This window comes from Schistocerca gregaria, chromosome X (assembly GCF_023897955.1).
Source record: "Schistocerca gregaria isolate iqSchGreg1 chromosome X, iqSchGreg1.2, whole genome shotgun sequence".
NCBI lineage: Eukaryota > Metazoa > Arthropoda > Insecta > Orthoptera > Acrididae > Schistocerca > Schistocerca gregaria.
Window position 1 is genome coordinate 408,826,936 of NC_064931.1, and position 16,981 is coordinate 408,843,916.

Genomic DNA, 16,981 nt, shown 5'->3' on the forward strand with positions numbered 1-16,981 from the left:
GAGTTTCAGTTCTCGGTGACAGGTAAGACGATCATCATAGTGCAATATTGTTCATGTTTAGTGTTGTTAGCAGGCCTGGTAGTGTATTAAGGGGCACGAACAGCGTAGGATGTTGGGTGCTTACTGTGAAGGACACAGTGATTGCGGATACTCGTATGAGACAACGTTGTCAGCACCTGACAGAATTTGAAAGAGATCTCAATTTTGCCTGTGCATTTGGCTGGCTGGTCGTATTGTGCAATATCCAGATTTGTGCGGATTCAGATGTGATAGTGGCTTGATGTTTACTGCATGGGAACATGGGGTGTGGCATGGTCGTCGTAATGGTTCCAGTCGACCATGTGTGACCACCACAAGGGAGGATCGCCATATTATGCGTCAAGTGTATCGTAACCCATTCACTTGCGTGCCTGCCATCTGAGATCAAGCAATGGACTCCCTGCAACATGCTGTGTCATCCTCAACCGTTGCTTAGAGATTAACAGCAGCTGGCTTAGGCAGTTATCCAATTACCTTCCCATGAGTAGGCTGCTGTTAACACGACAACAAAAACGGTTACATCTCGAGACGTGCCATGATCTGCAAGCATTGACAGCCGATGAATGTTGTCGCAATGTATTCAGTTATGAATCCCAGTTCCGCACAACCCCAAACTACTCTCGTCGGTCTGTATGGCAGCGACCTTGGCAGAGGTCCCATTCTACCAACGTTTTGGAGAGACACAGCAGTGTTATCCTTAACATCATGGTGTGGGAAACCATTGGGTCAGACTTCAGGTTGTAATGGAACAACTATACCACATATACGTAAACAATTGAAAAATCGATCGATAAATCTTGAAACTATAGGTGAGGTTGGCAATAGAGATATCTTTGTGCACTTGTAAAATGTATTACTTTCTACATATTTCTGTTATTTTAAACAGATGAAAACAGTGTAATAGTTATTTACCCAGTTGTAAGCGACTGCCTAGCCTGAGGGTTTAATTGATGCTTTGGTAAAAGAAAAGTTAATATCACAAAAATCTAGCAATCGGATTGGACGGTTGGCTTGACGCGCTCGGTGGTGCCGCGCGCAACTGTAGTGGAAGAAGCAGACAGTGGGAAGTGCTATACGGCGTAGATGCATTGACGATTGCCACAGATCAAGGGCGCCCATATCCGAGGACAAAGGGTGGACTAGCGTGCCAAATCCCATCCCCCTCCCCCACTCCTAGCTCTCAGGGAAAGGAAAAAATAGGAAGCTAGGTGTTTTTTCTTTTAAGAAAATGTCTCGGTGTTACGCAGGGTTTTAACTGGCTCAGAACTGGAACTTTTTTGTGGCTCTTACAACCCGCCATTCGTTTTCCAGTTCTTGCTGACCTATTGTGGTTCTAAAGTGTGTCGAATCTTCATCAAAGTGGTGTGACCATTCCCTTGTATTATATTGTATGGAACTGGGGACCTAGAAACGACTGAGAGGCTTCGTCCCCGTCATAGTCCTCAGTGGTTCACAATCCCACAACAAGCTACAGCAGTCCACCCACCCCACCGCCGCCCCACACCGAACCCAGGGTTATTGAGCGGTTCGGCCCCCAGTAGACCAGACGAGGTTAACTCCAATGTTTGCGTGGTGGAGTAATTGTGGTGTACGCGTACGCGGAGAAAGTGTTTGCGCAGCAATCGCCGACATAGTGTAACTGAGGCGGAATAAGGAGAACCAACCGGTATTCGACGAGGCACATGGAAAACCACCTGAAAAACCATCCTCAGACTGGTCAGCACACCAGACCTCGACGCTAATCCGTCGTGCAGATTCGTGCCGCGGACCGGCACGCCTTCCTGCCCAGAAAGCAGTGCACTAGACCGAACGGCTAACCGGGCGGTCTGGTCTCTCCCTTACTCGCTATTAAGTCGTCTCTGCAATCATCAAGTCGCGGATACAAAAATTTCCGGACTTACGATGCTGCGAGGTTCCGCACAGACAATGACTCTGGAAAGTTTCATGTTGCCTGGCGCGTATTAATTTAGCAGAGACGTGACTACTCAACCACAGTCACGTTTGCATCTGCGCAAACCACGAAAAGGTAAGAATCTCATTTTGTTCAGAAAAGTACTTTTGTTAACAGAGTTTGTCACGTTAGGTTCAAATCAAATAACATTTAATTTGAACACTATAGTTTTTTTGTAACAGTGATCAGACTTTTATTTGATCATTCCATCACTACTCGATCCTCAATCATTTGTCATTTATTCCATACTATAACATGTGTGAAAATTACGAGCTTTAGTATCGTAATAATATTTGCAAAGACTATAGCATTTCAGGGTACAATGCTAGTAACGCAATTAGTGTAAATTACAATCTTATGTATCTGTGCCTTTGTTCTTCCGTTCCCTGGAGTAAATTATGTTACTTTAAAGTTCACAATCAAGTTGATAAATTTCAGTAATTAATTGCGTAAAACAGTTGAAAGACGGCTGCCAGAACATGGCACAAGAATCAGTTTGGTTTCCTTCCATCTTAGAATTTTGAGTACAAAGTAAAATTAACAAATTTGCTTTTAAGCTCACAACAAATTTCAGAATTAATTGCAATCAGTTTCACTCCTGCAGAGCTTGGTGACCGTCAGAACCCAGACATAATATTTCTTTTAGAGGGGTTAATAAGGTAAGATACAGTCTTCTCTTTCCCTGCATCTGCATCTGTAGCCCTTCAATGGAGGGATGTATCCACAGTATCAGAACGGTACTGCAGGTAAGCAGTATTATAATTAAGACAGTGCTCTCGAAATAGGGAGTGAATTTTACCATCGAACCACTATATCCATCAGTTACTTCAGAATCAGTAGTCTATCGCCTTAATTGTTTAACAACAATCGATTTAGTAAGCACGCAATTCAATGCATAAACAAAAATGATAATGATATCGTTAGTTGTGCAAATAAAAACAATGCAAATACTCCAGTGAAAGAGTCTTTCGTGTTCACGGATAACTTTTGCGAAGGCTAAAATTGCGATCTGTTGTACAGCCGAGGTCGCGTGCCATTGTTGAGCAGACAGGAGCTGCAGTTCGATTTCGCACACAGCACTTGATGGCGCGGAACAGTAGTTTTCGTTATTCAGTCTAACAGTTTTGGCCAAACTGGGTGCATTCAAACGATATTTAAATATGCGATAAACGCTTATGACCGACGGGTCACAAAATATCAGTTTTATTTACGCAGTTGGGCGTCATTTGAAACACAAATTTAATTTACGTAAAATCCTGTGGGTTTGGTGGCAAGATCACGGCTGGTACTGATTGAGGGAACTCTGAAGGCACATCGGTACGTCATGGACATCTGCATCCTCAAGTGTTACTTTTCACTTGACAGTATTGTGGTGCCATTTTTAAAAAGGGCAATGCTCTTCCCGTGCTCAGCACGCTACCCAGATCTGTCGCTCATAGTCCATGTGTAGGACCAGCTTGGCTGCCAACTATGCCCAGCGTCAGTATCTAGGATATCAAGAACCAGCTACAACAGTTAAAGGCCAGCTCACCTCCTAAATGAATCATTACATAGATCCAGGCCATAGAGGGTGGAACGACATACTGGCAAGTTCCTTGTAATTTTTACTCGATTTTGTAATCACAGCAATTTTATCACATACACTCTCAATCCGTGAAGCTTCCTTTTACTTTCTTCTCCGTTTATGGGTGATTCACTCATTTTTGCTTGAAAAATATTTAACAATTTCGTCTAGTTAGAAAGGACTCCAAATTTTACCATTGCGTAACGTTATAATAAAATTAGAATTTCTTGAGAAGTCACCCAATAACCTAAAAGTGACTTTATTCTGACGGTATTTTTCAATAAACAGTCAATATAAGTGATTGATTCATGTTTAGCGGTTCGTTGTTTGCAAAGCGTGACAAGTGTACGTACATTTATGTGTACTTGTGTTTATGAGACTTCTATGTGAAAAAAGTAGGGCTGCAGATTTATTTCCTTAATGTTTCTTTGTTCAGAACGATACAGAATATTTTCGTAACCGTTAGTGAGAGAAGTGATTTACTGGTTAAGTAGAGTTTCACAGTGAAGTACATAATCAATATTCCACATAAAAGTTGGTTCAATAGTTTTCTCATGAAATTGTTAATGTAGACTGTTCATTAGTCACTGAAATTTGGGACTCAGTCATTGAAGTTGCCTTACTCACTAAAAAGTATGTTTGAATAGAACAATCAACCATTATTTTACCTTGCTACAACTTGTATTTACAGCTTTGTGTGACCTAATAGAATTTATTTATAATCAGCATTGTTTTGGCGCTAAATATAGTGTGCTTTGGGGGAGAAAATATACCTCTGATTTCAGTTACCTAATCTAACTACTAGCAACATGATCATTATCAAAATTTAGAAAAATAAACATGTCCCAGACGTGTATCTGCAGTAGTTTTCCAGAACATCCAGAGAAGCAAAGATTATTAGTCAAGTAAATTTGTTTATTTTTAATTAAGAATGTAGAAACATTTGTTGGCAACCATTAGTAAACTGTTTCAGTCGTTTCGTAACCTTGAAACGAGTTAGTTTTCTGTATTGTTCAGCGAAAGTACATAATAACAACAATGGAAGTGAAACGAAATTACGAACAACCCTGCGAAACTCAAACGAGCAACAAAATCTGTTCACACATGTGCAGCTAAATACAACGAACTCAGTGGAGACATTTTTGAACATTTGTTGTGAATGTATTGCGAAATTGTATGTACACTGTGCAACTTCTCTAACATTGAGCTTTGTTTTTTTTTCAGTTTAACGTGAATTCAACGTGAATTAATAAACGTGAATTAATAAAAGCAGATTATCTGACATATTCATTTAATTTCAGTTAACGTTATTACCATCATTTTTCCAAAATTAAATTAGCTACAACCTTCGGTGAAAACTTTGTGCAACTGCCTAGAATTTCAAAAACAAATTGGGCTAAGTAATTAATAAATAAAAAATCACGAAATTACTCCTTTACTTCTGTGGATGTTCTGGAATTCTGCAGATACACGTCTGGGACATGTTTTATTAAATTCACCAGATCAATAACAAGAAATAAATGGAAATCGTGCTTTACTTTAACCTCATACAGTTTTGTGATGGCTTCATATTAGCGAATTTGCTACATTTGAGGCAAAATCTTTTATTACCCATATCTCCATAACTAAACATTTGCAGACCGATGTTTGTATGAGCTTTCTTCTTTAGTTTTACTTGTAGGATAACATATTAAAATATTTGCATTTCTTTGTGAATCACCCTGTATTAACCCTTTCAGACCCATTGGTTATAATTCTACACATTAAATTTTACTATCTATTAGTTGAAACAAAAATATTTTTTTCCAGTGGGTATGTCTTGTACACATTTGTGAATGTTTAGTCTTTTTATGATCTACAAGTGTTGCTGACTGTTGGGCTTCACTATAAAATATCAACGGGTCAGTGCAGCAGTGAGCAGCAGCTTGTGACCACTAGGATACATGGAAGTGGTTGGTTAGTTACATTCCATTGTATAAATGAATACTATTATTATTGCTATATTGTATGGTAATTATTGAATCATCAGTTTATTTATGACAAAAGTGAATATTTCAAAATTCCTTATTTTAAGACATAAAGTAAGCCAAGTGTACAAAGCATTTTTTGAAAATGGGTACATACTTTTATACAAATCTTGGTCCAAAAATCATTGAAAAATCACCTAAGAGCATTACAGCATAAAGAAAATGTTCCTTCCTCCAAAAACAATTCATATGTGAAAGGGTTAATTTTTCAGCTTCCAGAGATGACTTTTATAAAATATACTCAAAAGTAATTACAAAGTTGTACAAATGTTAACATTGTAATTTTATTTTATAAACTGTTTTTGGAATGAGAGAGATAAAGTTGTAGAAATATTTCAAAAGCCAAGATCGCTTAAACACTCTTTACTAGATGACCGGTTACAACACACTAAAGGTGCCATCATCGGATCTGAGTGTAGCTTAATATGTATAAATCATTTGGGTATAATGATACATGAGGCAAGCCAGCTGATATAAAATCATTGTCACAGAAATAAAAATTGTACATAAGATATATAAAATATATAAATATAATAAGTATTAAATATAAATAAAACTAAATACAAAATAAATAAATAATAAATATATATAAATAAATATATGTATATATATATATAAACATACAAAATAAAAATTACATATCTGATGGAATAGAATGACCATGACCAGTTGTTTTGTAATTTTTATTTCTGTGAAAATGATTTTATATCACATGGCCTGCCTCGTGTATCGTTATATCCAAATGATTTATACATGTTAAGCTACACTCAGATCTGATGATGGTACCTTCAGTGTGTTGAAATCGGTCATCTATTAAACAGTGTTTAAGCGATCTTGGCTTTTGAATTATTTCTGTAACACAATGATCACTCCACAACACACTATATGTTCACTGCAAAAGAGATAAAGTTATTTAATGAGTGTTTGGTTTATAAAAGTGGGTGGGAAAACGTTCAGTGCACAATTTTACTAATGAATGTAGGTATCATCAATAACTTGAAAAAACATTGAGGTTCTGTGATGTGTGATTGACCTAAGAAACAGAGGTTATACAATAAATGGATTTCCAACTTATCGTGAGTGTACAACAAGTAACTAACAGCGAATCTGAAGTTTTTGTTTTGTCACAAAATGGTCATAATTTGATAAAAAAGGACTGCAACAAAACAAAGCTGTTAATATAACAATTTTCCAAGGAATAACTGACTAAAGATCGTTTCCATTTTTGGAGATGCAGCAGTATCTGTGGTACATTAGTTCATAAAATAAAGAATCACAAAAAGTTGCAATAGGTACTCGGTTTTTGTTACTTCTCTTTTTATATATATATGTTTGTAATCTCCCTCTCTATTGTTGGTCAAATGTAAAATTAGTAAATACCTATACTGAGGCTCAAACGTCGATAGTTTACCAGCCATACATAAACTCAAGTTATTTTCAGCTTACTAGCATACGTTAAATGGTTCTAATTTAAACAGGGTTGAAGGAAGAATAGCTGTGGTGAGGTAACTAAAGAAATGAAGAAGAGAGAGATTTGAATGTGCTTTGCTACGACTACAGATACTTTAACACTCACTTCCAGTTACTCTGTGAAAGGTGTGCGAGTAAATGACCATGCAGGACCTATCAGTGTATAACGAACATGTGTAATGTCTGTAGTCAACTTCAAGTGTAAGGATAGTGCTGATGATTAGTAATTATACCACAAAGGTCAATTTTAGATATTTTTACACAATTGTCGTTGTACACTAACTGTAAATCATGAGTAATTTAGTATCGAAATGAACAGATTCTGAAGAGGGAAGCGTTCCCTTGTGTCAAACTCATATTTATGGTATGTGCTAAGACATTTACTCGTATACGTGTAGATCATTAGGTATACTCGCGGACTATGTTGTCATCGTTAGCGACTGTGTTAGAATTTCGCTAACCAGCAGACGCGTGAATGACATATGATAAAAGCCACTATGAAGCAGGGGTAGTTACACATTTGCTCATTATATTATAGCACTTGGAAGGTGCATTATCTTTTTAAAATTTCTATTTGAACCGTAATTGGTTAGTGTTCACTGTCTCAACAACAAATAGTATGTATAAGTCAATTACAGCCATTGGGACTTTCTAAAGTGATATTAAATTAAGCTGGTAATAAATTTTACTTAGATTCTGAGTGTTGTCCATGCACACAACCGCAATTCCAAAAAAAAGTAACATTTAGGCAGATAGCAATAGTTACTGCTTATTTATTTATCTACCGCTATAGTCAGCCAAGCATAATTTTGTAAAGAAAAAGGAGGGGAGGTAGATATTAAAAGTCCTGTTGGTCACATAGTTTTAACCCGGCAGGAAGTTTCTCTTATTCCAAGTGTCAGCAGCTGTTAAGATCACCATTCAACCATCCACATTAGTGTTTCTCATGGTTCCCCAAAATACACTCCTGGAAATGGAAAAAAGAACACATTGACACCAGTGTGTCAGACCCACCATACTTGCTCCGTACACTGCGAGAGGGCTGTACAAGCAATGATCACACGCACGGCACAGCGGACACACCAGAAACCGCGGTGTTGGCCGTCGAATGGCGCTAGCTGCGCAGCATTTGTGCACCGCCGCCGTCAGTGTCTGCCAGTTTGCCGTGGCATACGGAGCTCCATCGCAGTCTTTAACACTGGTAGCATGCTGCGACAGCGTGGACGTGAACCGTATGTGCAGTTGACGGACTTTGAGCGAGGGCGTATAGTGGGCATGCGGGAGGCCGGGTGGACGTACCGCAGAATTGCTCAACACGTGGGGCGTGAGGTCTCCACAGTACATCGATGTTGTCGCCAGTGGTCGGCGGAAGGTGCACATGCCCGTCGACCTGGGACCGGACCGCAGCGACGCACGGATGCACGCAAAGACCGTAGGATCCTACGCAGTGCCGTAGGGGACCGCACCCCACCACTTCCCAGCAAATTAGGGACACTGTTGCTCCTGGGGTATCGGCGAGGACCATTCGCAACCGTCTCCATGAAGCTGGGCTACGGTCCCGCACACCGTTAGGCCGTCTTCCGCTCACGCCCCAACATCGTGCAGTCCGCCTCCAGTGGTGAATGGAGGGACGAATGGAGACGTGACGTCTTCAGCGATGAGAGTCGCTTCTGCCTTGGTGCCAATGATGGTCGTATGCGTGTTTGGCGCCGTGCAGGTGAGCGCCACAATCAGGACTGCATACGACCGAGGCACACAGGGCCAACACCCGACATCATGGTGTGGGGAGCGATCTCCTACACTGGCTGTACACCTCTGGTGATCGTCGAGGGGACACTGAATAGTGCACGGTACATCCAAACCGTCATCGAACCCATCGTTCTACCATTCCTAGACCGGCAAGGGAACTTGCTGTTCCAACAGGACAATGCACATCCGCATGTATCCCGTGCCACCCAACGTGCTCTAGAAGGTGTAAGTCAACTACCCTGGCCAGCAAGATCTCCGGATCTGTCCCCCATTGAGCATGTTTGGGACTGGATGAAGCGTCGTCTCACGCGGTCTGCACGTCCAGCACGAACGCTGGTACAACTGAGGCGGCAGGTGGAAATGGCATGGCAAGCCGTTCCACAGGACTACATCCAGCATCTCTACGTTCGCCTCCATGGGAGAATAGCAGCCTGCATTGCTGCGAAAGGTGGATATACACTGTACTAGTGCCGACATTGTGCATGCTCTGTTGCCTGTGTCTATGTGCCTGTGGTTCTGTCAGTGTGATCATGTGATGTATCTGACCCCAGGAATGTGTCAATAAAGTTTCCCCTTCCTGGGACAATGAATTCACGGTGTTCTTATTTCAATTTCCAGGAGTGTAGCTTCAGGTAAATTCCATGATAGTTCCTTTGGAAACAACATGGCCTATTTCCTTACACACACCTTCATTTGTGTTCAGTTCTCGTATCGCTCTGCTACCATAGGTGATGGTTATTACAGTTTGTTGCAGATGGCAGTTACAGCCTAATTGTCGTGATATGTTTTTCCTCCTACTGCGTTGGTCTGTGAGACATATAATATTGAAATATGGCAACATTCAACCACAGAAAAGTAATTGTGCTGTTATCATTATTAAAAAAAAGCAAACACACTAATGGGAAGTGTGTAATTGGATAACAATAGAACCATGCAGTTGCTGATGCCTCAGCCATACTGCATGTGTTGGTATCAGCCAACTGACAATGTCTCTTCTTTCTAGGCTCTGCTGTTACAGATTGTCAGTCACTGTTATTATTCTGATCCAGGCATGAGTGCATCTGCATAATTATATACATCAAAATGGATTTACATGTGTGTGTGTGTGTGTGTGTGTGTGTGTGTGTGTGTGTGTGTGTGTGTGTGTCTGTGTGTGTCTGTGTCTGTGTGTGTGTGTGTGTGTGTGTGTTTGTGTTTGTGTTTGTGTGTGTTTCTTATGTCTCCTCCCTAACCAAAGGATCTGTTTCAACCAAATTTGGTAAACATAGTACTTATAGTAAGGGAAGAATTGTTGTGGTTGGCAGAGCACCCTACCTCCTATACGGGTTGGTATGGGGAAAAATAGATTTGCTAACAACTGACATCTAGGCTGCCCTATAAGACAGGCATGTTGTGCACATAGAATTGGAAAGCATTCCAGGGGCTCTATATGCCGATGGGCACAGCTGAGCTGAGAGAAGGGGAAAAGGAGATGTATAGTGAGAAGAGGGAGAATGAAGTGGATAGGGAAAGAGGGAGTAGGTGATAGACCAAGAGAGGGGAGTGTGAGGGGATGGACAGAGAGAGAGGAAAAAGGAAGTGTGCAGAGAAAGTGGGAGGTGTAGGAGTGAATTGGTAGACAGAGAGAGATAGTGAGAAGATGGAAAAGGAAGAGGAGGGAAGAAATAGACAGAGAGAGCTTGGAGGAGGAGATGGACCGTGGGAGATTGGAAGAGAAGGACAGAGAGAGAGAGAGAGAGAGAGAGAGAGAGAGAGAGAGGAGGTGGAGATGGAAAAGGAAGAGGGGGTATGAGGGGATGGACAGATAGATGAGGAGGCGGAGATGTACAGAGAGATGGGGAGGAGTAGATGTACAGAGAGAGGGGCAGGAGGAGATGTACAGAGATAAGGGGAAGAATATGGATAGAGTGAGGGGGAGGAGAGGATTTGTGCAATATATGTGCCACATTGGTACGTGGGCGAAGCAATGGCGAAAAGACCAGTAAACTCATAAAGACAAGAAACTGTATGAGATGTCCTAGACGCACCTGGTTGCCGAAGACGCCGAGCGCACAGGCAGTGGACACCTCGTTGGCTCCGAACCAAAGGAAGGCGACGGTGGGTGGCACGGTGAGCACGAAGACCTGCGCGACGGCGGCGATCGACTGCGCCACCAGCAGCAGCCAGAAGCGGCCGGGCGCCACGGCCAACACCTTCAGCCACGTCGCCGCAGCGTTCAGAGCAGCACCCAGCAGAATGGACAGCCGCAGACCCTGCAAGCAGCTCTTATCGATATTGCAACATAATCAGTACACCAGACAAAAAATAGGACACATCACGCGAATGCCGTCTTCCCGAATTCACAGCCCTCCAGAAAACATCTCGCGCTCCAATTATTCTTCATACCGAGAGCTGACTGTAACGCAAATTAGAAAGTTCTGAGATATCTAGCGAGTCATGGAACGTATATCGGAGAGGCAGATTAGCCACCATAGGAGTGGGAGTGTTCAATGTAGTTAACAAAAATATTGTTCCTCTTGACGTACAAGTTGAGTGTTACAGTGAAGTTATCAGGTCACATATAAAAGGCCTAGATAACCCCAACTTAATTTTTGGATGTTTTTACCAGGCACCCGATTCCACCGTGACAGTTCTAGAGTCATTTAAAACGAAGCATACTGTCAGTAGCGTGTAGTTATCCAGATCATGCAATAATAGTTTGAGGCGACTTTAATCTAGACAGGGACGTCTATGGACTCGTTGCGTGGGGTGCAGTCTTGCGAAATACTCTTGAACACGTCTTCCGAAAACTGCCATAAGCAGCTTGTTCAGCAGCCCATGCGCAATGAAAATATCTTAGACCTTGTAGCTACAAACAGGCTGAACGTTATCGAAGGTGTCAATACAGTGAAGGGGATTAGTGATCATGATATCATACCGACTATGGTTGCGGATGTTAAGAAGTCAGTCAAGGAGGCTAGGAGAGTATTGCTGCTAGCAAGAGTTGATAACCAGTTGTTGGCATCTCACTTAAACAATGAACTGAGATGACTTAACTCCAGTAACATGAACGTAGATAAATTGTGGACAAAGTTTAAACAGATTGTAAATCGTGGTGTGGAGAACTAAATGCCTAGTAAGTGGATTAAGGGCGGAAAAGACAAACATGGGCTAACAACGAAATTCGGAAAATGCTGAGGAAGGAGAAACTATTGTACTCTCGGTTCAAAAGAGTAAGCTCAGAGATTCGTGCAGCTGTGAAAAGATCTATGAGAGAAACATACAACTGCCACCACCACATCTTAGCAAAAAGTCAGGCTGAGAACACGAGAAAATAGTTCTGGTCCTATGTAAAATCGCTAAGCGGGTCTAAGGCTTCCATCCAGTCACTCGTTGTCCCGCCTGGCGTGGCAGTTGAAGGTAGCAAAAGGAAGGCCGAAGTTTAAAATTTCACGTTTAATAAATCGTTCACGCATGATAATTGTACAAACATACCGTCATTTGACCATCGAACAAAATCCCGTATAGTATTAAGCATCTCTGGTATGGACAAACAACTGAAACAGTTGAAAACAAGTAAGTCTCCATATACGGATAAAATACCATCTCGGTTTTACAAAGATTACTCTGCGGCATCGTCCCCGTAATTATCTTGCACTTTTCGCCAATATCTCGCCCAACGCTAAGTCCCAAGCGGCTAGAAAAAAGAGCAGGTGACTCCTGTACTTAAGAAAGATAAAAGAATAGATCCGTGTATTTACAAACAGTACCTTAACATCGATTTGCTGCAAAATTCTTGAACAAGTTGTCAGTTAAAATGTGATAAATTTTCTCGAGATCGAGAAACTTATGTCCCCAAATCAGCACAGTTTTGCAAAGCATCCCTTGTGTGAAACTCAGCTTGACCTTTTCTCACATGATATACTGCGAACTAAGGATGAAGGCCAACAGGCATGTTCCTTATTCCTAGGTTTCCGGAAAGTGTTTGACACGCTGCCCCATTGTAGGCTGTTAAAGAAGGTACGAGCATGTGGACTAGGTCCACAGATATGTCAGTGGCTCGAAGATTCTTAAGTTATAGCAGCCAGTATGTTGTACTCGACGACGAGTGTTCGTCAGAGACAAGGACATCATCAGCAGTGCCCCCCGGTAAGTGTGACTGGACAGCTATTATTTTCTGTATACATAAATGGTCTGGTGGTCTGAGTGGACAGCAATCTGCAGTTGTGTGCTGATGATGGTGTGGTGTGCGGGGATGTGTCGAAACTGAGCGAATGTACTGACGTTGAACTACAATCATGTTTCACTTAGTGGAGATTATCGGCGGATGATGTTAGGATTCAATTGGAGGTGGTGTATTAACTGTTAGCGGGATAGGTATACCAGTCCAATGACCGACTTTCGGATTATTTCTGAAATCAGGTAGATATAAGGCTTTAATTATTGACATTGGAGTAGTGAGAAGTTTAATTCTGTCCTACGGGCCATTGCGAGGCTGGTGGCCTTTATTGAGGCTTATTTTACATGTCTGGCAGTGCAGCGAATTCATCCGCGTCCGCTAATCCTATCAAATCTATGAAGCAGTACGTAGCGTAACTCGTCCCTCGCTCCGCCTATCACCGAGAGTGCGTGGATTCTGTCCGCGACCTTGATGTGACTTCGTGCAGCGAGACGGATGCTCCGTGGCACAGACAAAAGGAGCGTTTCAAATGCAACTGAGTAAGTACGGCTGGAATCCATTTCTGACATCTAGCACCGCACAGAAATGGAGAATAATTCAAATGGTTCAAATGGCTCTGAGCACTATAGGACTTAAAAGCTGAGGTCATCAGTCCCCTAGAATTTAGAACTACTTAAACCTAACTAACCTAAGGACATCACATACATCCATGCGCGAGGCAGGATTCGAACCTGCGACCGTAGCGGTCGCGCGGTTCCAGACTGAAGCGCCTAGAACCGCTCGGCCACTCCGGTCGGCCGGAGAATAATTGGTACAATAAATTTCGCAGTACCACACAGTACTCCTGTATCTGCAACAAAATAAAGTTCTAACATCCCTTTTCTCAGCGGTATGCATACAGGTTCGGAGAGAGGTGGTGACATTATTTGTGTGGCAGATAGTTCCGCTTACAGATGCTGTGACTTCAAGGGTCGCAAAAAACTCGACACACGGGGATGGCCGTTGGCCTGCTCCAGGAGAAAAATACCAGGCCAGTTGGATGAATCGACAGTCCGTATCTCGTCTTTGAAGCTTTTGTTACACCAATTCACGAATACTCCTGTTACCTCGTTTTTATGTCCTTGGACTTTGATTTGTAACTTTTTTATTGTATGTTTTCGTTTAAGACGGCTCTGGTTTTGTTCATCGATATTGTTTCAAGCTTTCATTACTCGCTGTCGCAACGTGCAATCCCTACTGTGTTTTCGCCCATCGAGTTAGCGTCGATCTTGGTATCCGCACGCTAAGTACCGTATTTTCTGCATGATCTGCCTACATTGTGTAAAGCCACGATGCAAAAGTAACAACCACAGAAAATACATTTGTTGCATATCCACGCTACAGTTCTGGAAAAACGTACTTACTTATGTAACTATCCGCTCTCTAATACTCTTCTCTCAATTGCTGTGGACGTCGACTGATGCGGAGTAGCTTGTATCCGTTGGGTATATTTCCGCGTACGATCATGCAACAGCATCACCGCATGAAAGCGGCATATCGGTAATTTTATTATTTATGTTCTGTACAGCTTACAATTACAACGAGATCAAATGACTATGGGGAGATGCAGCGCATACCAAAATGCTATTACTAGGCGGAGCCTGTGTATTCTGATGGACAGCAGGATACATAACTAAGCTACCAAACACAATACGAAAACAGACTGACACATGGTTTTCAAACCTCGAAGCTCCACCGCATCCATATTATGATTTCTGGACAAAGATTTCCTCTTGAAAATGGCCTGTCGGTCGTCCAGCACAGCAAACTAAGTGTTTTCTGATATCCCATTGTATTACCAGAAGTTAAGCAACCTTGTATACTATATTTAGAAGAGTGGTTAGAAAAGTCCACTGCAGGAAAAGGCTAATCCAGGAAATTAAAAAAAAACGTACAAAATTATCAATTCTCTAGTAGGAGCAGATATTACTTTTCCACGTGGTCGCCATGGTTGTCAAGTATTTGTTCCATCGGTAAGCCAATCTATCGAACAGTTATAAAAGAAACCATGGTTCAGGTTTAGGGGCGCTTAACAGCAGCCTCCTGTACACTGGCGTAAATTTTAGATTGGTGAACGACCAGATGCTTCTTTAACAGTCCGAAGAGATGAAAATTGCTTGGTGTGAGATCCGTGCTGTATGGGTAGTGTTCCAATAGCGTCCATCGGTAACGCTGGACAATATCACGCGTAACCTAGGCCGTATGAGGTTGTGTGTTGTCGTGCATCAAACCGAAATCTTTCGAAAGCAATGCTGGTTGTTTCTTCCGAATCGCTTTCTACACCCGTGCAACGTTGTACACTGACTAGCAGCATTCTCGGTTTCTCCATGGATGAAGAAATCAACCAGCATTACATCCAACGTGTCCCAAAAGACCGGATCCATAACTTTCTTCGGGGCTAATGCTGTTTTGATCTTCTTATTTGGTTGGGAGGGGGGGGGGGGGGGCGGGGGCAGATGCATGCCATTAGCGATTTCTTCGTCTCAGGCGTACATATGGTGCACCCACGGTACGTTGCAGTAATCGATTACCCACCCGGGTGATACCACATGAAGTCCTGGTACGAGAACAATATCCGCATGGTTTTGTTCCCTTACAAGGGACTTGGCCCGACTTCGCACTGGTAGCAGAATGTATCTACGTCCAGACATCACTGGCCTAGTGTATTTTGTTTGTGTCCACGAATAAATTTCAGGGAAGTGAATGTCATCAGTTTCATTTAACTTACGCGGTGTAAGCAGTGCACGTCAAGAAGGCTTAATCTTATGTGTTCCATACTGAGTTTGTGTTTGGTGTGACATTTCGTGGCAATGATGGGAGCATGGGAGCACATCACGATGCCAGTAATAAATAATACAACCAATGTAAAGACTGTATGTGAATCATGGGCATATATGTGTGTGAGTGATTCAATATGTGTCGAAGGCTGGCTGCCGTGGCACAAATAAAAGGAAACATAAGGAAATACACGCATGATCTACATGTTTAGCTGGTGTTACAGCACTCTTCTTGTGAAGCTTATTGCGCACCCTGCTGTGTTGTTGAGACTCATTGCCACAGTTCTTTGTCGTGGACTCTTTACAGCAGACTTATTCACCCTGTCACACAAAGAATAGTGTTCACATGTAGGTTCGATTCAAGGAAATCAGAAAGCTGAAATGTGACTCATCTATTGTGCTGCTGAAAGAATGTAATGTACGTAACCGAAGCAAAGTTGCTGAAGTACTTTTTGGGAGAACGTTTTACTTCAAGCATAAAAAATTAAAACATCACATATTTTGGATTCGCACGTTTTTCCACTAAGTAACTGTCCTCAAACGATGACAGGGAAATTATTCATTAAAAATACTTGATCACTTCAAACTGTAAGTCTCACATCAAAGCTTGATGATGAGGTGTTTATCATTTCTCCATCGGTTATATTTATTACTATGCTTAAAAGTTGAAATTCACTTCCCATTGTTCGAGGAATCCGTAGAAAATTTCTGAATTCCAATCAAGAACATTGTGCCTATGTCTTTATCGGCTTCAAACAGCCTAAATCTCCTTCTCGCGTGTGAAGATCTGTTTATCATTCTTCTACATAACTGGAAAGTGTCTGTAGCGTCGCAAAAAGATTTATAGGAAGGTGCTGATTGCTGCAAAAAAGTCATTTAATGACAAAATAATATATAATGCAGACAATAAAAGCAAAGCAGTCTGGGATGTTATAAAAAAGGAAACGGGGAGAGGCAAACAAACGCAGAATAACATACTGCTAAGGGAGGGGGATAAGGTAATAAATGATCCACAACACTTAGCAAACTATGTAAACGAGCATTTTTCAAGTATTGCACAGAAGTTACAGCAAAAATTCCCCAAAACAAATATAACACCTGCAAAAATTGTTGCACTAGATACAATGATGTTACTTCCAACCACAGAGAATGAAGTCAATAAAACTGTTCAAAAGCTAAAAAATAAAAAGTCAGAAGGCTTAGATG

General features: G+C 41.7%; 1 protein-coding gene across 1 annotated transcript in view; it reads right to left on the reverse strand.

The window, feature by feature from the left end:
- Positions 1 to 16,981, reverse strand: part of LOC126297756 (uncharacterized MFS-type transporter C09D4.1-like) — a 146,354-nt gene that overhangs the window by 98,974 nt on the left and 30,399 nt on the right. Inside the window, exon 2 of the mRNA XM_049988931.1 lies at positions 10,828 to 11,052. Coding sequence (XP_049844888.1) covers positions 10,828 to 11,052 — 225 coding nt within the window. The remainder of the gene's footprint in view (positions 1 to 10,827; positions 11,053 to 16,981) is intronic.